General features: G+C 37.7%; 1 protein-coding gene across 4 annotated transcripts in view; it reads left to right on the forward strand.

Moving 5' to 3' along the window:
• The window catches only part of aff2 (AF4/FMR2 family, member 2), a 263,824-nt gene that overhangs the window by 152,185 nt on the left and 84,374 nt on the right, over positions 1–27,265 (forward strand). For all 4 annotated transcript variants that reach the window (XM_057849436.1, XM_057849435.1, XM_057849438.1 and 1 more), the window contains 4 exons: positions 9,980–10,066; positions 12,825–12,861; positions 18,387–18,447; positions 24,605–24,659. In XM_057849436.1, the coding sequence (XP_057705419.1) occupies positions 9,980–10,066; positions 12,825–12,861; positions 18,387–18,447; positions 24,605–24,659 (240 nt within the window). The remainder of the gene's footprint in view (positions 1–9,979; positions 10,067–12,824; positions 12,862–18,386; positions 18,448–24,604; positions 24,660–27,265) is intronic.

Consider the following 27,265-nt stretch of genomic DNA (forward strand, 5'->3'; position numbering starts at 1 on the left):
ATTCTGATTTTTATTCATAATGTACTTGTTTTGCTCTTTGTAAATGATATTTGCAATAGTAACATCAATATTTATTGCAAATTTAGCGTAGGTTTTCGGGCTGTGGAATGAATTAATGGAATTATAATCAGGCATGAAAATCTCTCACCTTTCGGCGAAATTCGCCGTTTTGAAGTAAAAAAGTATGACCTACGTGAATCGTGTAGATCCGAGGAGAAAACTTTTAAGGGGGGGGAGGTGGGGGGGGGGCTTGTAGCCATGTGCCGGTGTTCTGTCAAAATTTTCTCCCTTATAAAATTTTGCTCCCAAAGCTTTTGTGGCGCTGAAAAAGCCCTCTTTTGCATTCAGTTGGACTATCAATGTTATCCAAAGGTGGTAATTAAAGTAGATACATCATAAACATACATGTGCAACACGAAAATGGCGTAAATTAATACTTAACGACACGGCGAAGTCGTTAACAATGAGAGCGCGGGGTGCAGTTGCTGTGTGCAGCTAACATGGTAGGATGTGTCTGAGAACGCGCAAAACCCGAAAGGTAGCAATTTTTGATGGGTTGCAAAATTTGTCAGAACACCTGTTACCTTCACGGTTTACCATGCTATGACAACGTCGCGGTTACAAAACCACTAAAATTTTCCGTCATACAGTAGTACGTATTCGTTATTTTTCATGTATCGAAAATGCAGCCAGAAGTGGCTTGGCACGGCAGCGCTTACCCCTTCCCCTGTTTGATGCTGCGTGTGTCAGTGACGCTATTCCAGTAAACCCAAAAACAAACACTCCAAACAAGGCGTAATTTCTTCAATTTATTGATCTGTCAAATTGTGGTAACTGGAATATACCAAATGAATACATTTAAAACGTTGTACAATCGTATTTTTCCCCGTGTGGGTAGCTTCAACAGTTTAGCTTCATGAAAAAGTTCGCCAAAAACAAAACACACATTTTCCTTTCAAATTCAATACACAAAGTTACTAAAAACTTACAAAGACGAATGATAGACAAGGCTTAGCTAGGAGAGCAACTTCACTGAGGTTAATCACAGCCGCTGAGAGAGAAACAAGTTTGTATGCGGGGAGGAAAAAAAAAAAGAGCTTCAAAGATCGCTAATAGCGACAGATGATCTTGTCCTAAGCACAAATTCACGTTCGCTGGACGAGGTGAGGTCTCACTCCCAATTTTCTTTTAGATGAATGCATTTGCCAGCATATTGAATTTGGTGAGTAATGGATCGTTTTCATATTTTGCGGCATGACAAAGTTACTGCCGTTCATTGCAGCTTGCGTTGAACACTGCCAGAGCGTCCGGTGAAAAAATAGCTTCCGTTAAGGTAGCGTCAAGCTTGTGTATTTAACGGTAATATAAAAGCAGTGTTGTCAGTAAAGCGTTACGTGAGTAATGCGTAACTGTAGTCTGATTACCGTCTTTCAGTAAAGAACAATCTAACGCGTTCATTTTTCTAAATCAGTAATCTGATTAAAATAACTTTCCTTGATCCCTGTGCGTTTCTATTTTGTTATTGCCCCATAATGTATGTAGAATGAAGAATACTGTAGTCATGGGAGTGACATCACATGTCACATTTTCTAATCGGGGATGGAAAAAAACGGGTCACGTGTATTACGATGATTCGTGAGCTGTGAGCGCTGGGAGTTTGCGGCCAAACAACATAGCCTTGCTACCTCGCCAGGATGCAATGAAATAGGCAGGAGATATACTACAAACAGCTGCATTTGCACACTGGAAACACAGCCATTACTTCACATTTTTGTCCAATAAAGATGACCAAAATATCTCCGTGCGCTGCGAACTTGGCGCTGGCTCAAAAAGACTGTCGACCGCTATAAGCATCCAATTCAAGCACCACTTGGAATTACAGCACAACAGGTAACACGACAGCCAGGACTTTTTGATACTGCTCGTGCTCAATCCTCTGTTCAAGGTCAGTTGTTGTTGAAGGTTTTGAAAGCTTAGGTTTAAAGAGATTCTAAATATCCATCTTGCCTCCTCAGCTGTAGTTTTGGCTAAGCAATGCAAACGGCTGTCTCTAAGGTGCTATAATCACATGATCTGTTCGAAAAATAATTTGGACCCATTATGAAATACTTTGAAGGATTCTTGTTCATTTCATTCATTTTTGTTGTTTGCTTTATTGCTCTAAAACTTTTATAGACAACATTTTAATGGCCATATTCAATGGTCTTTATTTTAAAGGGAAAGTTCAGAATTTTGTACATTAGGATTAATCTTTGAGTTAGCCAGGGTTTAATTAGTCGTTGGAGTTGATTTGAACAAATTCTGTGCAGTTTGCCAGTTATTTGTTAGTTTCAGGGCTCCGGAGATGCTAAGCTAGCGAGAGTCAATGGTGGTTGAAATCAACTCCTTCAACTAATTAATCAGGCCCGGAGTGACTAATCGGGAGCTTCTGGACGATTCCAGAAGGGCCGGCCGGCCAGATGGGCCGGTCCGCGTTTTATTAAAAAAAAAAAAAAAAAATTACACTGTTATCATTTTTTGTTTGGTATTTATTTATGACAGTGTCACTGAGTATAACTTACATTCTGTTACCGCTGTCCCTGTGGGCCGTCTTTAAAAAAAAAAAAAACAGTATTATTTTTTTTCCCAGACTCATCCTCACGTGTGCAGACGAAAAATACAGCATGCAGCTCCGCCCCCTAATTGTAGTCTGTATTGAGCCAAATTAGCTGCTATCTCGGTGCTCGGATGGATAAAAAGAGCAAGGGTGGCGCTGAAAAATAAGAATTAAAAAGAGAAAAGCACTCGTGAAAGAATCGGCAAAATGCGCGAAAATAGCTAATTTTTTTCATGCAACGACCTTGCTGCCTCAAACTACAGAGGATTACAACGAAAGTGGTAAGGCCAGATGGCGAATAAAATGCAACTTGCACCGTGTGATACGACAATATGTAATTGTGGAAACTTTGGCTTCTTGTAGCACCTCACAAGGGATATGTAGCAGCAAGCATTAGCCATAATGAACACACCACAGGTGCAGAGCTGGAAGGTAGGATTGCCATGTCGTTCAGCGAGTGAACATTAGAATTAATATAATCAATTACGTGGCGTTTTTAAAGTGGAAATGGAAAATGGATAATAGTATCATTAGAAGTTGTTACAATGTGCAATACGTATTCTTTATTTTTCATATTGTTATGTTGCTATGTTTGTTTTATCTGTAAGCACTCATTTTGTTAATATTTGATGTTGCAGAAAAGGTCTTATTTATTCATTTATTTTGGGGCTGCCAAAATTATCGCGTTAACGGGCGGTAATTAATTTTTTTTAATGAATCACGTTAAAATATTTGACGCAATTAACGCACATGCCCTGCTCAGACAGATTTAAATGACAGTACAATGACATGCCCACTTGTTAATTGTGCTTTATGGAGTTTTGCCGCCCACCGCTGGCGTTTGGGTGCGACTGATTTTATAGGCTTCAGCACCCATGAGCATTGTGTAAGTAATTATTGACATCAACAATGGCGGGCTACTAGTTTATTTTTTGATTGAAAATTTTACAAATTTTATTAAAACGAAAACATTAAGAGGGGTTTTAATATAAAATTTCTATAACTTGTACTAACATTTATCTTTTAAGAACTACAAGTCTTTCTATCCATGGATCGCTTTAACAGAATGTTAATAATGTTAATGCCATCTTGTTGATTTATTGTTATAATAAACAAATACAGTCCTTATGTACCTTATGTTGAATGTATATATCCATCTTGTGTCTCATCTTTCCATTCCAACAATAATTTACAGAAAAATATGGCATATTTTATAGATGGTTTGAATTGCGATTAATTACGATTAATTTTTAAGCTGTAATTAACTCGATCAAAAATTTTAATCATTTGACAGGCCTAATTTATTTTTCAAATGTATCATTTAATATAGTTTTTTTTAAAATCCATTTTTAAATTTGTTCAAAATATGTTGTGTTGCACTTGTTAAAATAAAGCCACCTTGTTAAACAACCATGACCTGCACTGAATTGGAATACACAGAATTACAGTACACGGCTTTAGAGAACACTGAACTTAACACGTGTATGCATAATGACATAATTTTAAATGAGTGGGCCGGTCTGAGGCATGAAATTCCAGGGCCGAAAATGAGTCCCACTCCGGCCCTGATTAAACCCCTGCTAACTCGAATATTAAGCCTTATGTGAAAAATGAAAATGGTCAAATTCGCCACATTAGTAGCACGTTTCGCTGACGGAGGACATTTTGGCAGAACGCCGGAACATATTTCCTCCACACCTTTCTCACCTTTTTAACCCCTGACCCATTTTCATGCCTGTATAATGTATTCCTATGGGAAAATCCTACTCTACATATGACCATTTCCACTTACAAACAAGGTCCTGGAGCAAATTAATTTCGTATGTAGAGGTACCACTGCAAATTAAAACACTTCTGAATAAGCATTACTTAATATATACGTAGCATGATATCTTTTAAATAGGTGTTTTTCATTTTATATACACATTAGCTTTGTGTTTTTACACTTTACTGAATCCATTGTTGTAATTATTTAATGATTAAAATAGTAATTATTTAAGAGAGTCGTTTGAAACACTTATGAAAAAGCATTTCTTAGTATATTTGTAATGTGATTAAATGAAATAAAATTAAATTTCAAATATGTGTTTTTTATTTCATATACATATTACCTTTTTTACAAATTACTGAACCCATTGTTGTATTTATCATGTTAGAGAGTCAATTAAAACACTTATGACAAAGCAATGCTTAATGTATCTGTAACGTGATTGCACAAAAGGTATGACTTTTGTCCTTCTGAGGTTGCCGTACACAGCAAAATTTGTAAAGTTGATTTTTTTGGTGTGAATTATTTTTGAGTTGATTGGTGTTGATTTGGGTGTTGTTTTAACACTAGCAATGTTAAGATTGTTCTTGTGGCGGTGTCAGTTAAGTGAGTTGAAAACAGACACCCCTGGCAGAGTTAAATGTACAAGCAGAGTTAATCAGCCACACCCAGTTTAAGTGCATGTGTCAGAAAACAAAGCAGGCGTAAAGACTTAAGGGTGCAGTGACACCACGACTGTAAGTAGTGTTGTCTGTAAATTGCTGGCGTGTGTTCGGTTGAAAAAAAGACTTCTGTGCTTACTTAAGGGATGCAAAGTCCCTCTGTTACCCCCTGCAAGAGCGACAGTAGGGTACAGTTGCCAGCTAGGCCCATGTTCTGCACTAGGGTCCCCCACTCAACCAGAATATTAACAACATCACAATGAATATTTAAACCTAACACTCCTATTGAAAGAAAACAAAAGGTGGTTACACATTTTGCATGTAAACGGTTTGAATAGGGATTGCTTAACTTGTTTAAGTAGTTTATTAAGGCTTACTTAAATCATTTTGGCATTTTTTAAATAATGGCATAACTTAATAGTTACTTAAAGCAGGTGTGTGTAACCAATTGGAATAAGGTTCTTTCATAAATACTGTGTTTCGTTTTTTTGAGTGTGGTTACACATTCTGCATGTATAAGATTTGAATAGGAATTGCTTAACTTGTTCAAATAGTTTATTAAGTCTTACATGAAGCATTTGGACATTTTTCATTTAACTACTTAACTTAATAGTTTCTTAAAGGAATGTGTGAAACCACTTGAAACAAGGCTCTTGCATTAATACCACATTTAATTATTTAATTAATTTGAGTGTGTGGTAGCTTCAATGTAATAGATAGGAGATATTGCTGGTGGGAACTTACTGAGCTGCCTACTACTTAGCTTGATTTCAGTAACTTGGTGAAAGGCTGATTATTGTTGCTGTAAGCTTTTATTGATAAGTCAAATTTTGGTAGTTGAGATGGTTAGAAAATTAAGATGTTGGGTCATTCATTGTAGTCAATGGCGTACCCCATTGACATTGAATATTCATGACGTTGCTAAGGTTGGGGAGGGGGGGGGGGGGGGGCAAGCTCCCGTTTGTCCCCAATAGTAAATGAATAGAAATAGTGTACGAAGGAGATGTTTACAGAGCTAAACCTACCAATTCTGTCTGAAAATGACGTCCCTGGTGCCAAATTCACTGGTAAAGATGTGGAAGAACATACAAATGTTCAGTTAAAGAGATAGCTTGAGTGTCGAGGGCTGAAAAAGATGGAAAAAAAATAAACCAGCCGACCCAAGCTGAGCCGTACCATTTTCTTACGCCACTGACAATGCCATTCTCCTGTTTCAATAATCTATCCTTTACCACCGTATGCCCTGTCTTTCTTATATATTATATCCTCTGGTTGTCTTACGTCTCTGACCATTCTTTTGGGCAATTTACATTTCTATTTTTGTGTAGCGATCGCAAATGCTACTCGTTGACAGCCAACGAACACTTGTAATTATTTCATAACAAATCTTAATTTTATAATTTATTTACACTTTCCCCTTACTAAAGTTGTTTTTGTTACAACAGAAAAGGTAACAGTGGCAGTCAAATACTATTTTAATTCTTTTCAGGTCATTCATTGTCAGACAGAAGCAGCACAGCAAAACACCACGCTAAAAAATAAGTAAAAAAAATATCAAAATGGCTTACCTCTTTGTCCTCTGAAGGACCATGCCAACCCAACAAAATGTTTACTGCAAATGAAATGTGAATGGCTTCACCTTGCTGGCGTTAAACGTCCGCGCAAGTTTACATTTTTTCCTCCGAATTTTTGGTTTCGGGAAACGTATGAAGAAAACATGCTTCCTATGTCGTAATGTCCAGAATCGTTTCTACAAGTTCGATATCAGCACGATCGGCATGTTCGTTTTTTTAAAAGAGTTTTTTCCAGGAGAAAACTGTTAGAAATATAATGGTTTGTATGCGAGGGAGTGTCTATAATGTCCCACTTCCGCTTTACGATGCGACTTTACAGTCTAAAAATAGCATTCATGCGGTACGCTATTGGTGTTGTATCACTGGTATTTTACCTTTATGCAAATGTAGCAAAACACTAGACAGGTGTGAGTCCCCAAAGATTTGTCTTACACCGATAGAATATCCCAAAGGTTTGTATAATGACAACAGAAGAATTGTTAATGGGACTACTAGATGACAAAAAGATCAAATCACTTTGATATACAGGTCTGTGTGTGCACGATGCAGGGAGAAAGAGAGAGGGAGGATTTGTGACTGGCTGATGTAATCACTCACGAAAACATTTATAGAAGCAAACACGCATAATTAAAATATGCATAATCGGGAACCCTGTCTGTCAAAATATAGTTGTTCTCGTAATATGCACGTCAAAGAATCTCCTGGCAACACACTCTATAGCATATTAGGCTAAGTATATTAGGATTACTGACGTACACATGTGTGCACTACACTCACTCAGTGTACGCGATGGAGTTTCTGATTAAATAGATGAAACTCCCACACATACAGAACAGACTCGTAAACATGACTCATCTGATGAGTCATCCATGGATGTGCTCGATGATGAAGCTGTTACGTCAGTGATCGTGTGTAGAACTTTCACACTGTTGACCTGCATGTGCCAGATGAGTGGTTTCGTGTTTAAATTGATGTACAATGAGATAACTACCTTCAAAAACAAAAACTTACATCAATCTTAATGACTACCTTTCTATCTGAGTAGTATATCAATCGGTCCAGTCATTGAATTTTTTTGTTATCCTGACAATGACAAATAAATTCTAAATCTGAATCTCAGTAACTGCAGAGCTGCGTAACACAAAATGGTTGTAATTGTCAAATGATAAATTGCAAATTTCTTTGAAACTGTTTAAATTAACACTTAAAGTCTAGACTTCAATCACATATAGATTGTCTCACAGTGCAATCAAAAAGGGTAAAATCATAAAAATATTGTCATTGTCTAAGTACTGAAAAAAATCCAAAAATTGCACTTTATTGTTCGGAATATTAACCACTTTTTCACCATATTAACTCACCAAAATTTAAGCTTTATGTTCAATAAACTCCATGTTCAAAGTGTTTCCTGTTCATGTTTTTAATGCAAATCCACACAAGTTGAAAGATTCTCATCAGTACTTACCAGACATTTGGACTTGAGTCATAGGGACAAGTCAACTCAAGTTGCAAATTTGATGACTCTCAACTTGACTCGAACTTGAAGGGAAAAAAAACTCGGACTTGACCCTCTTAAGATGGGAGGGTCTGAGACTCGACTCAACTTGTGGGGCAATAAATAAATAGAATCGACTCGACTTGACGCGTGAGACAATGACTCAAAACCTGACAAGCTGACTCGAAAAACCACCTGCCAATGATCCGCTAGGTTGCCTTGGCCGCTCTCGCCACGCCCTCACGGAACATCATGGAAATCACAAATCAGATCAAATTCCCAGCAGACTGTACTGCATAGTTTGTTTGTTTTTTACGTTGACTTACATTGGCAGTAAGGTTTCCCTCAAAAATAAACTTGAGTGCTTTGTCGGTGGGCTGGGGAACAATGGTCAAGGCCTTGACTAACCTGGGACTCTACTTAACTCGACAACTTTTTGACTTGACACGACTCGTCTTTTCAATCTTTGACTTGACACGACTCGTCTTTACGACTTTGTGGCTCAGCTCCTCTCAACTTGACTTCGAGACTTGACTTGACGTAACCTTCTGACTCGACTTGACATAACTTCGTGACTCAACTCGACTTCACAGGTAAGACTCGGATCTTACTTGTGACTCGGATCATAGTAACTCGTGCAATTGTCTTGTATTTACAGTAGATTTGACCATAGCTAAAATTCTTATTTGCTAATCATTTTGAAAACATAATATACAGTATATATATTTTTTTGGGTACATATTTTGCTGTGACAATAGCAGTATTTTTGGTGATAGACCACAGACAGGCTTGCTGTAAACCATCATTGCTCTTGCATAAGAGTGTCAGTGGCACATACAAATAGAATATTGGACATACATATACAGTATTTTCTCTGCTTCATGGAAACAATTAAAGCTGCTGGCGTCAAGATAAGGTGTCGACACCACAAGGGCAGCACAGATTATAAAAAAAACATTCAGTTGTCTATACTATATACTAATTATTTCTGCACAAGGCAAAATGTAGAATCTGTTATATGAATTCTGTAAATCTCAGAAAATTATTCAAAATGTTGCGTATTTAGTGATCATTCAAAATACTTTTCATTGGATTACAGTTGCAATACATCCTACGACATATTTCCATTGTTTAGTTACTGTACATAAGAAGGGATTAATACATAAAAAGCAGTCATTTAAGGCAGTTCATTTATACACCACTACAAATGCAATAGTAAACATACTGCATTGTTAATGTAATCCCTCTCCACCACCAGTGCAAATCAAGTCTGAGTATTATTGTTATGATTATAAAGACGTTACATAGCAAATCGGATAAAGGTACATTTTGTCGTGTGAGCGGATTTTTAACGTAGGCATCAAACTTTCTGGTAGCATCACGGAACTAACACAGACACACACATGCACACACAAACATCAGATGTTTATTCTGTTAATTGACGTTCGCACATACTGAGGCTGGAATTGAACGTAGCGACTGTGTGATTGGTAATTAAATCACATTGCTGCTGCTGCAGTGCTTGTGTTTAGCTTTTAATGCAACCAACTGGAGTCAGCTTTTATTTTGGATACTGAACACTCTGCACTTAGTTCATGCTCAGATCCCTGAGTGTGCTGCCAACTCCCAATACACTTCTCACTTTAAAATGTGAGTTATAATACAGTCCACTGATGTGTGCCTCTCTAAAAAAAAACTGAGCTGGATGATAATTTTGCTTGTGCAAATAAATTCCTCTTGTCAGAGAGAACTGAAGTGAGAATTGTATTTACACAGTTTCTACTGATTTATACTTTTGTTTGATCCACAGATACAAATGGGATTATCCATAATTGTCAACATCACTTAATAATACACGTTTATGTCTGTTTGTTTTATATATAGGAAATGACTCACTCCTGGCCACCCCCTCTTACAGCCATTCACACTCCCGGAAAAGCAGATCAAACCAAGTTTCCCATCCCAAGCAAGGTTAGTATGACTTTTACTCTCTTACATTTGTGAGTGAAAATTGAAATTATGGGAACAGAAGTGCAAGCCACAGTATAGAGCTGCCATAAAGGATTACTTTCATAGTCAACTCATCACTGATTATTTTTGTGTTGAGTCGACTAATCGGTGTATATATAATGTCTATAATTATATCTCTATAAATCATGTTATTTACTTTTATATTACTATGTGTTTCAGATTTTACTTTTAAATGTGCATTGGAACCAAAAACTATGCTAAACTTTCGAATATCTCATTATGATTAATTACAAAGATATTGTATCATCCTGGACCACTGAAATTGGAGATTTTTATTTATTTATTTTAATTTTTAAAAAATATAAATATATACACACTGTATTTTTCGGACTATAAGTCGCACCTGAGTATAAGTCGCACCAGCCCTAAAATGCCCAACGAAGAGGACAAAACATATTTAAGTCGCACCGGAGTATAAGTCGCATTCTTGGGGGAAATTTACTTGATAAAATCCAACACATAGAACAGATATGTCATCTTGAAAGGCAATTTAAAATAAAAATACAACAGAGGACGACATGCTGAATAAGTGTACAGTATGATAATGTTACTTGTTACACAATGCATGAATAACGAAATGCGAACGAGGCTGGTATGTTAACGTAACATAGCTATTAAGACTCATTCCGATAACTATAGCATAAAGAACATGCTAACAAGTTTACCAAACCATCAGTGTCACTCCAAAACACCAAAATAACATCTGGAATGATATAATAAAGTGTTAATAATTTCACACATAAGTCGCTCCAGAGTATAAGTCGCACCCCAAGCCAAACTATGAAAAAAAACTGCGACTTATAGTCCGAAAAATACGGTATATAGGCAAGGCAAATTTATTTGTATAGCACAATTCAACACAAGGCAATTCAATGTTCTTTACATCACATGAAGGTCCGTGAGCAGTGATAAAATGATTCATAAAAATCACATTCAATCAAAAGAAAGTTCAAAGACAATTGAAAAATGAAATAAAATTATACATAAAATGAATAAAAAGCAAATAGCTTGAAATTTGAAATATATAGACAGTGATGGATATGCTGTGATAAACAAAAGCATTTTTAGCCCTGATTTAAAGGAACTAATAGTTTGAGCACTCTTCAGACCTTCAGGTAACTTGTTCCAGAGGTGAGGAACATAATACCTAAATGCTGCCTCACCCTGCTTGGTTCTTGTTCTTGGAACATACAGGAGATCGGTTCCAGACGACCTTTGGGGTCTAGATGCTTCATAGGGATCCAACAAATCAAGCATGTATTTATAGGTCCAAGGCCATTAAGTGTTTTGTAGACAAGCAGTAGTATTTTATAGTCTATCCTTTGACTCACTGGAAGCCAGTGTAATGATTTAAAAACCGGTGTAATGTGGTCCCGTTTCTTTGTATTTGTAAGGACTCTGGCTGCAGCATTCTGTACTAGCTGCAGCTTCCTGACTGACTTTTTTTTATCAAGACTTGTGGATATACTGTTTCTATTGTCCAATCTACTGAAAATGAATGCATGCATAGGTTTTTCCATGTCTTGTTTAGTCAGAAGCCCTTAATTTTGACTATATTTTTTAGGTGGTAATAAGCAGTGACAGACTTTAGATGGGTATCACATTTTAGGTCTGAATCAATAATTATGCCAAGATTTCTGACTTGATTTGTAGCTGTAAGTGACATTGTGCCAAGGTGCGTGTTTATCTTTGACCTTTCCCTTTTTGGCCCAAAAAGGATCACTTCTGTCATCTCCACATTTAGCTGGAGAAAATTCTGGCACATATTCATGGATTTGATGAATGCATTTACTCTAAATAAAAATGAAAATAAATAAATACATAAATTTTTAATTTTAAAAAAAATAATAATAATATTCCATATAATAATTTTTTTTTTAAATTGAAGAGAGGATTTGGACAATTTTTAGGTCAGCAATTCTCCAAATTATTAACTTATTGCCTTCCAATGGCAATGATTAATGTCCAATTAAATTAAACTTGGAGTCTAGCTGTGAATGTTCATCTTTCTGTGCCATTGACAGTGCTACACGTCCAATCCATTTTGACTGGGAGGGTTGGCAACCCATTAGTTAATCGACTACCAAAACAGTTGTTGATAATTAATTAGTTGTCGATTAATTGTGGCATAATGAAGCAATGTACTTTGACTGAACAAAGCATGGAAACATTTCCTTCATAAGTGCTCCTGTTACCCAAGTATTGCTGAAACAATCAAAGGATTCTTATCTGATTTAATCAGTCATTTGCAGTTCCCTAATGCAATACAAGCAGCTCTACGTGTTCTTAGACTTGCACGACTATCTTTGAGACACTCAACGGTTTTGGCTGGAAGAGCTTGTATCTCTTTGTATAGTAAAATCTTTTAATGAAATTCCAACCTTGAAAAGTACTGACATCCAACTATTGAATACAAGCCCACATGCTTATCATGACAAAGCTACAGCTTTTTCCACTGGAGGACTGTGTAAATTATTGATATTACATATTATACCACTTGATCTAAAAAAAATAAAACATTTTGTGGTTAGATAGCCAAGGTCAATTCAATTGCAGTATGGTCAAACTAGATGGGAGATGAAGACTTAAATGTGTGACTGAAATGATTATAACCCTGTAAGATGCATTATGTCCATTGCTGGTTTATTTAGTTAAGGCTTTCATCCGTATTTTTTTCTTTTTTTTTTTTTCTTTCTAGGAGTCGCAGCATGTGACCTCAAGCTACAACACCCAGAGTAAGTTTTTCAATGTTATAGCTACCCTACTACCCTAACTGTGGAGTCATCAACATTCATCAGGGTTAATCTGGAAAGGCACCATGACAAAAAAAATAAAAAAATATATAGATTCATGGCAAACTACTGTAAGAAGCACGATATTTTATGTACTCTACAGTTTTTTTTAATTATTACTTTATTTTTACATCAAACATCTGTAAAAAGTAAATATGTATATGTAACTGGTGTGATGGTGCTGACATCCCACTGTTGCCTTTCTTGTTCTCCGCTTTCTCCAACTTAAGTTTGGACTCACACTATCAATTTGGCAGTCAGATGTGCTGACTTTTATACGTTTATAGCACAGTCTAGCTTCAACTGCCAGTACATTCTTCTGAACTCTCAGTCAAGGTTCCCTAACATTCCACATTCACAACACTTCCTGCAAATGGTTGGCAGTAGCTCATTGGTTAGCACATTTGACTGCCAAGATAACGGCGTGGGTTTGAATCTAATCGGGGCAATGGGCAACGAGAATAGTTGCGACGTGATGTCACCATCATCAAGATTGGTTGCATGTCATTTCCAGCAGTGATCCCCAACCACCGGGCCAGGGACCGGTACCAGTCCGTGGCCCATTTGCTACCAGGCCGCAGAGAAGTAATAAATAATTTCTTAACAACCGTAATCTGACCTGTGCCTCTTAGCACATGCCTCTCTACTCTATTGACTAATTCGAGTAGAGATTTGTGCACGTTGCCCTCTAGATGTTGGCCACCATTACTGGGGTGTTTGCAAATTTATAACAGCCCAGTTTCGGTCAATGTAAACTGTAACGTTAGCTGCTGTTGACTGTGTGCTGTGGGTGGCTACATCTTTGGACAGTTTTTTTTTTTTTTTTTTTTACGGGGAAAAGGCCACCTGCTGGGCCGTAAGAGAAGCCTACACTTAAGTCCATTCTGTATAATACAGTGTATCACAAAAGTGAGTACACCCCTTGCATTTCAGCAGATATTTAAGTATATCTTTTCATGGGACAACACTGAAAAAAATGACACCTTGACACAATGAAAAGTAGTCTGTGTGTAGCTTATATAATAGAGTTGATTCATTTTTCCCCTCAAAATAACTCAAAATATAGCCATTAATGTCCAAACCCCTGGCAACAAAAGTGAGTACACCGCATGGGAACTACGTACATCCCTAAATGTCTAAATTGAGTACTGCTTGTCATTTTCCCTCCAAAATGTCATGTGACCCGTTACAGGAGTGCTGTCAGCATTGCTGCAGAGATTGAAGAGGTGTGGGGGTCTTTCCCACCACCATGCTTGACTGTAGGCATGACACACTTATCTTTGTACTCCTCACCTGGTCGCCGCCACACATGCTAGAGACCATCGGAACCAAACAAATTAATCTTCGTCTCATCAGATGGTTCCAATAATCATTTGCTTTGTTGACATGTCTTCAGCAAACTGTTTGCCGGCTTTCTTGTGTACCGTCTTCAGACACAAGGGGTGACAGCCATGCACACCAATTTGATGTAGAGTGCGGCGTATGGTCTGAGCGCTAACAGGCTGACCTCCCACCTCTTCATTCTCTGGAGCAATACTGACAGCACTCCTGTAACGAGTCACATGACATTTTGGAGGGAAAATGACAAGCAGTACTCAATTTGGAATTTAGGGATGTACGTAGTTCCTATGCGGTGTACTCACGTTTGTTGCCAGGGGTTTGGATATTAATGGCTATATTTTGAGTTATTTTGAGGGGAAAATAAATTAACTCTATTATGTAAGCTGGACACAGACTACTTTTCATTGTGTCAAAGTGTCATTTTTCAGTGTTGTCCTATGAAAAGATATACTTAAATATCTGCAGAAATGCGAGGGGTGTACTCACTTTTGTAATACACTGTATGTGGTTAAAAGCTAGTAAAAGAGGAAACAAAAACGAATGCACTGAGAGCATCATAACTCATGGCGAACCATATTGCTAAAGCCAAGAAACCTTTCTCGATTGAGAAGAACCAATTATGCCAGCGATCAAGTTTAAGTAGTGATGGCTGTTAAAAGAGGTTGATTCAGCATTTGGTGAGTTACATTTTCCCTGCACTTAATGTTCGTTTTTAGCATCATCGTGTTATTTTATATTTACTGTAATTTTCTGTCACACATTGGCGGTACACGAAAAAAGGCCCATACCACACCAGTCCGTGGTTCAAAAAAGGTTGGGGACCACTAAGTTACGGTGTAGGAAGCAGTGTTGTTTGTTTCAGCGATGACAATAAAGGAAATTTTCGATGACGAACCATTTTTTTTTTCATGACAAGTGTTGTTTTTTTCAACGATGACAATTACAGAAATTTTCGACGACGAACCATTTTTTTTTTTCATGACAATGACGTGACGACGACGAGCTAAAAACATGTCTTGGGAGACTAAAACAACGAGACGAATGCCAGTTTTCTTCTGACGAGACGAGAACGAGATTAAAATCTGCCATAGTTTCTGTCATAAGTTCAAAATGTGTGACGTTTTCTTATCGTATGTGTAGTTAGCATGCATCGTAGCAGTGTTTGGTCATGTTACTCATGTGACGTGCTGCAAGCCCCACATACACGCTTACTCACCGGCGTCCTCTCTTGGCTCCACATTTGCCTTTTCTGAAACACATGCCAGGTGCCGCTTGTAAGTTTTGTTTTCTTATCTTGGCTAGATATGCCAGTTCCTTTAGCCTTTAAAGGTCTGTGCTGAGTGATCATCACAAACTAAATGTAACTTATAGCATTGGCATAGCATTAGTATTTAGTGTGGTGTCGTCTTTATCTCTCGGAAAACTTTGTACATACAGTTCGTGGTATCGAGGTGAGTTTAATTAAAAATAATATATTGTTTTCCTGCTGAGTGTGTATTATCGTCACGAAGATGGTGACGTCCTTGCAGACTCTGCAATTATGTGCTCGTCTGTCAATTTTCATTCAAAATTGTTGGAAATCTTTATGTATTTATTCATGAACTAAAACTTTTGAAGTTTCTAGACAAAAAAAATTTGGGGGGAGAAATTGTGGACTAAAACTAGACGAAATTTATCTGTGTTTTCGTTGGCTGAAACTAGACGAGGACGAACACATTTTGAAATAACTAAAAAAAGACTAAGACTAATAAGTATTTTCGTCCAAAAGACTAAGACGAAAATTAAAAGGGCTGCCAAAAACAACACGGGTAGGAAGTAACAATATTACATTTTTGCTGTGATGATTTTCAGGTTACTGAAAAACAGTTTACCCGTTTCTTTAATGGTAAGCAAACTCAGCTGACAGTATTTTACCGTAAATGTAACTGGTTATTTTTTTACAGTGCAATCATACCACAAAAAAATAATATCTCATCATGATTTGCTTCTCTTCTTAAAGCAAATCCAAATCAACCCAACACATTACTAGGCAAGGCAAGGCAAGGCAAGGCAAGGCAAATTTATTTATATAGCACAATTCAACACAAGGCAATTCAAAGTGCTTTACATCACATGAAGATCATAAAAATCACATTTAAATCAACACAACGTAGAAACGAAGACAAAAGATCGCATTTAATCACAGAATAAAAATAAATAAATAAATATAAAAATAAAACAAAAACTACTACTAATAATAATAATTGAAATCAGCAATGGAGATAAAAACAAGAGGAATAGAAAGCAGGTAGATTGAAATATATAGACAGTTATAGATATGCAGTGCTAAACAAAAGCGTTTTTAGCCCTGATTTAAAAGAGCTAACAGTTTGAGCATACTTCAGACGTTCGGGTAACTTGTTCCAGAGGTGAGGAGCATAATAACTAAATGCTGCCTCACCCTGCTTGGTTCTTGTTCTTGGAACATGCAGAAGACCAGTTCCAGACGACCTTAGGGGTCTAGATGTCTCATAGGACTCTAACAAGTCAAGCATGTATTTTGGTCCAAGGCCATTAAGTGTTTTGTAGACGAGCAGTAGTATTTTATAGTCTATCCTTTGACTTACTGGAAGCCAGTGTAGCGATTTCAAAACTGGTGTAATGTGGTCCAGCTTCCTTTTATTTGTGAGGACTCTGGCTGCAGCATTCTGTACCAGCTGCAACTTCCTGACTGATTTTTTATCAAGACCTGTAAATATACCGTTGCAATAGTCCAATCTGCTGAAAATGAATGCATGCATAAGTTTTTCCATGTCTTGTTGTCAGAAGCCCCTTAATTCTGGTTATATTTTTTAGGTGGTAATAAGCGGATTTAGTGACGGACTTTAAATGGCTATCAAATTTTAGGTCTGAGTCAATAATTACGCCAAGGTTTCTGACTTGATTTGTAGCTGTAAGTGACATTGTGCTAAGTTGGCTGCTTATCTTTGACCTTTCCTTTTTTGGCCCAAAAATGATCACCTCTGTCTTCTGCACATTTAACTGGAGAAAATTCTGGCACATCCATTCATTGATTTGATGAATGCATTTGCTCAGGGTGACTAAGGGACTATAATCATATGGGGGACACAGAAATGTACAGTTGTGTGTCATCTGCATAGGCGTGATAGGAGATGTCATACTGTTCCATTATCTGAGCTAACGGAAGCATATAGATGTTAAATAAGAGTGGTCCAAGAATTGACCCTTGAGGGACTCCACACGTGAATTTGGTTCGTTCTGACTGATGGTTTCCGATTGACATAAAGAAATCCCTATCATGTAAATAGGATGTGAACCACTGAAGAATAGTGTCAGTAAGCCCTACCCACTGTTCCAATCTGCTGAGTGATGTTGCCTTATTTAACAGAATATACATATTAAAAGCTTAAATAATCCCAAAGAGAATCAATACAGGAGTTGTATCAAAAAAGTCATAATTGTTCACTTTTAAACAAGTATCATTTGAACAGTATCTATTGTATGTGACAGTACGTATAAGGACTACACTACATCTTACTGGAGAAAACATCTGTCAGTATGATGAAGTGCAACTGTACAATAGTACACTTGAACCATAGTGATACAACTATTAAGGGTAGACTAAAGAAAAGAGATTGATATGTGATTTATATGTCACCTGTCAGGATGCTCTAGTGTCTATATCAAAGATTAATTTTGAACTAAGAACTAATACACTAAACTGCATGTTTGGATCTGTGAGTCACAACAAAATATGTCTCTGAGGGAGGGAGAAAAGCAGGGAATTGACTCATGTGAATGCTACAGTCAGCAAAGGAAATGTTTTGTTGTAACCTGAGGGAGCAAAAGAAGCTGGCAAAAGCAATAACCAGGAAGAGGGAGAAATTACGCAATAAAGAAAACACAAGGGAATAAATTCACTGAGGAAATCAAATAGCAAGATTGCACATTATTCTTTGAAAACATGACTACTATCATCTTTATTAAATTAAATTGCTTGTGATAAACATTAGAAAATGTCCCCTACGATTTTGCTTTTCCTGTATACTAAAGTAAAACAAACATTATGTATTTTGATAAGCAAGAAAAAAACAAGCAACAACAAAAAAATATTTGCTGTGTTACAGAGAGATGTACAGTATCAGCAAGCAAGCCAGCTGTGAAGCCACCAACTGCACCACAAAAATCGTAAGTATCCCTCTTTCACACCCACATACATGCGCAAACACCAAATTTCTGACCTAACGTTATGTTTCCCTCAAGGTAAAATTAAGTTTGACTCTTGGAAGAAATTCAGTGCTGGTAGCAGAGGGGGGAAAAAGATTATGTGGATCAGAGCGGGAAAGTGCAGCTACATTAATTTAACGTGAGCCAGGGGCATATTGCAACATCTCTGACGGCAGCCCACTCCACTTCACTCGCATAGCAACACAGTAGGATTCATGGCAAGGCAGGGATCCTTGCTTGTAAATCTGCCACACAGGCATAATGATTTTGTTTTACAAAATTAGTGTTACACTAAATCCACAAAACACCGACTCCTATCTATTAGTTTCAGATTTTGTGCATGTTAAAGTGTAAAAGTATAAGAATTGTCATTCCACAGTAATAGGATGTCTCATGTTTGTATGTCTTCCCAGTCACCACATCACTAACACATCCATTTTATTTTGTACACAATAACTGGTGAGGGATTCATTGGCACTGGTTTTCCAATGCACTAAACAATATACAATAAAACTTTATTAACTATACATTACAGACATTAACAAACTTAATTGCTATAGAATTCTGTAAGAGATTTACAATTGTAAGGCCCTGCCATTTGGGAGAGTTTGACTTGACTTGACTAACAAAAAACAAAACGGGGAAAAAACTAATATTCTCTTTTTATTTTAAAATTTTCTCAGGTTTAAAAAAGTGTTCAATTATTTAAAATAGTAAATATTTTCAGATTCATGAAGTCCTTAATCTTTCATCGAGGACTACAGAAATGTTATTTGAATCTTATTTTGGCAAGAAACATGAAGTCAATGCACATAATTTACTTTCACGGGCCACACAAAATCATGGGGCGAGCTGGATCTGGCACCGGTCCTTGAGTGTGACCAAGGGCATAGGTTTGCATAGGGATGGTACGGACATAACACTACCAACTTTTCAGGATGCTTGAATTGTCCCCACCAAATTTTAAACAACCTTATTGGCATGATATAAAGAGTTCAGTTATATAGGTAATTTCGATTGTCTTCCCATATGTTGTAAGGATAGAATACAGGTAGACCCTACCATTATTAACTCATTCACTCCCAGCCATTTTCACCGGTGCAACCCCCTTCGCTCCCGGCCGTTTTACTGGATTTTGACTGATTTTGCAAGGCCCACAGAAAATTCTGTTCTATTGCTATATAAACATGGAACCCACCAAAAGAAAGATTAGACTCTCTTCTTTTAGCAGGAAAAAAAGTTAGTTCGTATCTTTTTCCATTCTTTAGAAATCAGTATTAGAAAATAGCTTAGTTTAAGTAATTTTCCAATTTCTGATGAAAAAACAGAGAAATTGAGCTTTTTGTAAAAGCATACATTTCAAACATCACTTTCACTTTAACACAGCTATCTTTTCTTTTGTGACATCCCAAACATCTGAATAATGTTTTTCATCTACAAAATAACATAAACAACAAAACAAATTGAGCTTTTGATAGCAAAGAAACAATTTATTTACACATAACTAAACTATTGAACTTAGCGATGACGCTGTTGTGGCCGTGACAGCCGGGGTAAACTTTTCCTTAATCGCCGCCTGTCTCATCAAGATGGATTTTTAAAGTCTTTCTATTGTAGTGACCTCTGCCTCGTGGTGGAGTTCGCCTCGGGAATTGTATGGGGCATGTTGTGTTCCTGGGGGGAACTGGTTTGGCCGTGCGGGTTTCCGGCTGAGTCGCGGGACACTGGAGGGTAGCGGGGGAGGCGAGCGGCCGAGCACGGGGGCGCGGGATCTGCTCGGAGAGCAGCATGGACTCAACGGCATTGTCTGCTGCACTGAAGGTCCCAGTTGCTCTGCACGGTCGTCCACCGCCTGGCCTCCTGGTCGTCCATTCGGTCGTCTTCCGCCAGTGCCTCAGCCGTGCGGCCCGACCGTTCTTTTCTTTGAATCGGGTTGCGGGTCTTACCAAATGCGCTATTGCCCACAGTGGCCAGTTTTATTGCTTTAAAATGGATTTACAGCATTGTGCTTTGGAGCCAAGTTGCATCAGAACCTAGAGATTTCTCTTGTGAAAAAAAACGTAAAAGACGTATGAATACGTCTTTGGGACACTGAAACAATTAAAAATAGAACGTATTTATACATTTTTGGGAGCAAATGAGTTAAGTGAATTTCCATTATGTTCAGACTGACATTTATCCATTTTCACTTGCTGAATGTGCCAGTCCATTTTTTTCCCCTTCAAATGCATGTTTGATTGGCTGATGACTTGACAGTGCCCCCCCCCCCCCCCCCAAACGCCAATCAGACACACGCACACTCACACAGCCCCGACAAATTCATGCCAACAACATGCCGTCTCCTCTCCCCCCTTCGGAGAAGAGGGATATTAGAAGTCTTTTTTCGGCCAGCAGCAGCCACTGTAAGAATTGTAAAAAGATATCAATTTTGTGGAAGTGGGGCAAACACTACTAATTTTGCTACTGAAAGTTCGACCTGCATCAGAGTTAGCTCAACATTAAACTGTGTGAACTTGCTAATCTGCAAAACTACTGCGGTCAGGCCAGCCTCCACAAGGAACAACAAAGTCCAGCTAGCCGTCCCTCATTTGGATCATTGTTTGCATTATGCGCATTAGGGTAATCGGTAATGCAACGCAGTGGCTTCAAAGTGCAAGTCGCTTTATTAAAAAATAAATAAATAAAAAACATGGGGAACTATCCAAGAATGGGTGCACTTCAGTGGGACACTGATATGAACATGAACTGACGTGAAAAAAAAACTGAAATGAAATCACACATTAGAATTTCATGAGAGTGCTTTGGTTCGAGACTTATGCTTCAGGTGTAGATCGAGCCTTAGGTATCTGTTTTGTTTTGTTTTTTGTACATTTTTTTCCCAAATAGCTTTTATATTAAAATACTATAGCTTGATTCTAGAGGGGCTCCAGTGTCCTCCAGAAGTGAACCCATTCTTGGCTAGCTCCCGTTTTTTTAAATCAAGGGACATGCACTTCAAAATGTTTCTTTAGTATTTTTGAAAACAAAGGTTTAAATCGAATTTTGTACCACCTGAACCAATACACATGAAAGATTATTTTGGATTGATCAATTAGCCAACAATTAATTAGGTTCACATCTGTGAGAAATGTACCCCTGACCCTTGTTCAATAATCTGATGTTATTAATATCCCGTCCCCAGCAAAAAGTGTACATGCAGGTTATGCTGTTATGTCGTCCCTACCAATGTTGACACCAAACCTTCACCTTTGAGTTTGACACTAATGATTAAGATAGGTAGATAGATGATAAAATGACAGTTTGAATTTTTTTATTTTACTTTTGCAGTAAAGTGTGTTTCCCACAGGATTTTAGGAGACTGTGGTGGGCGGGTCTCTGACCATAGGATTTTTTGAAACTGTGGTGGTGGGCTGCATCGGAGTCGGATAGCCACACCATGTCGTGCCACGGCGAATTTTTTTTTTTTTTTTCCATTATTTTTTTCCCCCAAGAAGAACCATAACAAAGATATATTTGAAATATTTCATTAGCTAGGCTAATGTTATAGCTCTCAGCTACGGTACATGTATGTAAAATGCGTTACAGCTACGTTACCCTATGTAATAATGCGACTTTTTTTCTCGTAGCAATAGTACGACTTACATCTCGTAGTGACTCAGGGTTGGCAACCCAAACTGTTGAAAGAGCCATATTTGACCCCCCCCTCCAAAAAAAACTGATACAGTATGTCTGGAGCAGCAAAAAATTAAAAGCCTTGTACAAGCCTTATAATTATCAATACTAGCTATATTAGCCTACTCTAAAAATGAATAAGTTGGCTAGAAATACATAATTAGCCTTCATGATTAAATGTTTATTTTCCCTGCAGTGGATCCTATAGCGCACCACGTGACTACTCTGTTGTACGATGACACCACAAGTTTAACTTCATTACAATATTAATGAATTGAAAGAATGTTTGTATCATGTTTGTCCTCCTAGAAATCCTATTAAAACAAAAAATATATTTCCCTCCCCCATCTTTTTCCATTAAAAAAAAAAAAAAAAAAAAAAAGCTCCGAAGCAGCACTAAAGAGCCGCATGCGGCCCAAGAGCCGCGGGTTTCAGACCGCCATCGTAGCCCTCCTTTTTCCTTTTTATTTGACCCTCATAAGTACTACATTACCACAACAATAACAGTCCTTCTGTCAACTGACCCATTTACAGGACTGAGGGAATTCTAATGGCCGTGTAAAGTTTTTCTTGATTCGGTGAGAAGGTGAATAGTTTTTTCCCCGTTGTTCGTCAACTAAATTTCCACACAAACGCACATCGAGGTACCATTAACTTAGCAAGAAGAGGTATGAGAGTCATTTTTCGAGTGTCCCAGAGCTCGCGAAATTGGGGGGGCGGGGGGGGGGGGCGCATTTATCCAACTTTCGTCTGAAGTTGGCACGTCGGTGTTGTGCCGAAAAATAGCCACTCCACGCGAAATGTCCCCCCGACGGGAGCGCCCACACGTCACTCGTACAAACAGCCTTTTCTTACCAATCGATGGACACGGAAACGACGTTCTTGTACCGTGAATATGTATCATTTTACTCTGCTTGAACTAATAAATACTTTACTGTGACCAACGCTCTGAAAATAGAGCAAGGCTTTATTTTGGGCCCCGCCTCTCTGCGCAAGTTCAATCAAAGTTTGCTTTCCGTCCAAGACGGCCGTCCACCGCTCACTTTCGCCGTAAAGTCCGATCCAAACTATTGTAATGCCCCGGATATGGGGAAGAAGGAGAGAAGTCTGTATTTGCTTACCCACTTGATTGTGGTAACAATAATAAAGAAAAACAATAACAAAATAACAGCGGGCTGCTACGACATGCGACCGCTATCTCTCGCTATCTCGCTCGTTCTCCCATTCTTCCTACTCGTTCCTCTTGCGTCTCTTAAATGAATAAATAAATAAATAAAATACTACTCTAAAATGCTGCTCTCACTCGCGCGGGTAGTAGAGTGGAGTGGGCTACAGCTGTGTAATCGGCTGACTGACGCATCTGATTAGTATTTTTTTTTTTTTTTTTTCGGCGGGGGGGGCGGGCCGCCACAGTCTCTTTCATTGGTGGGAAAACACTGCACTTAACACCCACTAAGCAACTACGGTTGAAGATTAAATGCATTTTCAACATGTTGTCATTCCACAGGCATTTGATTTGATTTTGTCTGTTTCCATTTTCTACCACTATTCAACCTCTTGGGGCCTTGCCCTCCACTTCCCCTGTCATTATCATCTCCATCTTACCTCCCTATCTCACGCTACCCATCTGTGCCTTCTTATGAAATAAAGTATGGCTCCATTTTTCATTCATCCCAATATATCTATCATCGCCTATGTGCTGCACTGCGCCCTTATCTGTGAAGCTTTTCTCATTGCGCTTCACTCATTCACGACTCGCACGGTCCCATCTGAAAACACCACAACACTAGGGAGTGTTTTTTAGTGGTGAGAGCAGTGAAGAGAGCAGTTCGGGAGGCAGTAAAAATCCCTTTAGGGGATTCTCCTGTCATAACAATAGCAGTGCTATCTTAAAATAACAGTAGCATGCGTGGATGGTTTATATAAAGCAATAAAACACGGGAACTTGCCAATGCACAGCACATAAATACAGAATAATTTGCTACCAGGGAGGTCATCTAATACACAAGCTTAAGTACATGTTGTGTTTATATCTTACATACTGTGTATTTATTTTTCTGCAAATGGAGGGTGAAAGCAAGTTTTAGTGATTAGAAATAGAATTCGGTCTCAGTGGGCTCTCTTTTCTCAGTCTACCCTCTTGTTACCAAAGAAATCCTGGCAGCAGGTCAGCACTTGTCAACACAGAATGTTTCCAGGTGAAAAAACAATCTGGCTTCTCTCTCCAAATTGAACATCTGGTTGTTTTTTTGCACCGCTATGCCTCATCCACCATCTTTTCCCTCAGTCCCTAACATAAGCCAGTGGTACTTTGGCTACGCAGTTCATCAATTTGCCAGGACAGCACTTTAAAAGAAATGACAGCTAACAATGTGCTGTATTAAAGCTCATCCAAGCAGTTGTTAAGGTTGGGCCTGCAATAAAACATGTTCTTGTTTATGTGCAGAATGCTGGAGGATGATCTGAAGATCAGCAGTGATGAGGAAGAAGCTGAGCAACAGGTGAGTTGCCGCTAGTCTGCAGTCTATCCATTTGTCAATACTATCCTTGGCTCACCACCATTTGTCTTTCATTCAATTACAACCACTCCTTTGGAGTGATTTGCTCATCAGTCCCAACATCTGTTTAATTAGTTTAACTGAAAGCATTCAACTGAAAGCATTCATCCACGATTAATTTTAATTTCCTTTCTTCTGTCATCAGTTGAACCATGCATACTTTTGCCATCAGCTTTTAATTCGCTAACATTTACAAGTATTAGCTGTGTGTCAAGCAGGCCCTAGAACTTTCGTCCTTCCAGGGGTCATTGGAGTTGAACAAGGGGCCTTTTTCCCACTCTCTTACTGCTGGCTATTCATAGTCAAAATGGATTTGAAGTCTCGCCATAAATGGCAGCCAATGAGTTAGTTAATGGTGGTTACTGGGATGATGTCATGCTTCAGCAGAAAATCACCTAAAAAGCATTTAGAAATTCTTGACCTAAAAAATTTAGGTCTTTTTTTTTTTTAACCTTTTAACTCTTTGCCTGCCATTGACGGCAATAGACAGAAGATGTTTTGAATATTACATTTTACTAACTACCACAGCACATACCCTGTGAATATTAAACCTATACAGGTATGCTCTGGGTTACGAATTAGTTCCATTCCTACGGTGGCGACATAACCCGAATTTCTGCGTAAGATGGAAATAACCCTTTAAGTACCCCTAAATATCCCCTAAATCTCAAAATAGCTATCCAAAAACATGTATTATATATCATTGTACTGTCCTCGCCAAGACGAAGATAAATCCTAGGTAGACAGCGCGCTAAACTGAAACTTTCCGCTCTCTCTCTCACTCGGCTGAGCGACTTCTTCCTGGGAGCAAATTCGCTCTTCCTCGTGTGTGCATCTGCGCTCTTCTTCGTCTGCGCAAATACTTTCTTCTTCTTCGCATGCAAAAATACCACCTGCTCTACGCCTCCTGCGCCAAAATAAAGCATGCATCACAAAACAAAAGTCAACATTATAATCAAATACACATTTCACCGAAGGGCAGAATAGTCATATTAATAAAATAAAGTAAAAAATAAGATACTATGAGGAACAATAAGGTACAGATTACATGACTTAAAAAAAAAAAAAAAAAATGTTTTTTTTTTTTTAAATGGCATCGTAAAGTTGAAATCGTGTAAGTCGGCGGTGCAGGTTCATTAAAAAATGGTATGAACTACATAATACAAACACTACATCACAGCCAAACACCTGGTTGTTATGGTTGTTATAAAAGTCTTTCTGCCAGCCTATTCCAGTTCAAATGGATTAAATGTCTATCACAGTCAATGATAGCCAACGAGTTAATTGCAAAGATTTCTTATTCATTTTTTTGTTTTGTGTTCTTTGATTACATTTTATAATTTGAAATAATTAGAAAAGGGAAAAAACAGTGAATACTTTTATTTGTCTAAATTTTATATTTCAAAATTTACAAAATAAGGAAAAGACACTAGATAGTCTTTTTCTATTTTTTTTTTTTTAATATTTATTGGGGCTGTCAAAATTATCGCGTTAACGGGCGGTAAATTTTTTTTTTTTAATTAATCACGTCAAAATATTTACGCAATTAACGCACATGCCCCGCTCAGACAGGTTTAAATGACAGTACAGTGAAATGCCCACATGTTAATTGTGTTTTATGGAGTTTTCCGCCCTCTGCTGGCGCTTGGGTGCGACTGATTTTTTTTTGGGCTTCAGCACCCATGAGCATTGTGTAAGTAATCATTGACATCAACAATAGCGGGCTACTAGTTTACTTTTTGGTTTAAATTTTTACAAATTTTATTAAAACGAAGACATTAAGAGGGGTTTTAATATAAAATTTCTATAACTTGTACTAACATTTATCTTTTAAGAACTACAAATCTTTCTATCCATGGATCGCTTTAACAGAATGTTAATAATGTTAATGCCATCTTGTTGATTTATTGTTATAATGAACAAATACAGTCCCTATGTACTGTATGTTGAATGTATATATCCATCTTGTGTCTTATCTTTCCATTCCAACAATGATTTACAGAAGAATATGGCATATTTTATAGATGGTTTGAATTGCGATTAATTGCGATTAATTACGATTAATTAATTTTTAAGCTTCAATTAACTCGATTAAAAATTTTAATCGTTTGACAGCCCTAATATTTATTGATTTACGGTATTTACAATTTATTAAAAGAAGGGAAAACATAATCTCTCAATTTTAGTTAGAAAAATGAAGTAGATGCACGTGTTTTACTTTAGCGGGCTACACTGAATGACATGACTCGGCAGATGAGGCCCGGAGCCTTGAGTTTGACACCTATACTCAAATTTATCATGAAGTGTGTCTCAAGACTTTTATACGCACTGAAGGTTTGTGGTCATTTTTTCATGACAGCTAACAGCCATTTTAAAATGCATAAGCTTAGTTTTACATATGAAAAATTGAATTTAAGTCAATAATGTCAAAATTCCAACTATGAGGAGAAATAAAAGGGGAATAAACATCATATTTATATATGCAGTAATTAATTAAAATGCTCCTCCCCTGTTTTGTGATGTGCTGTATATTCTTGTGTGGCTTTTCT

Source organism: Corythoichthys intestinalis, chromosome 11 (genome assembly GCF_030265065.1).
Source record: "Corythoichthys intestinalis isolate RoL2023-P3 chromosome 11, ASM3026506v1, whole genome shotgun sequence".
Lineage (NCBI taxonomy): Eukaryota > Metazoa > Chordata > Actinopteri > Syngnathiformes > Syngnathidae > Corythoichthys > Corythoichthys intestinalis.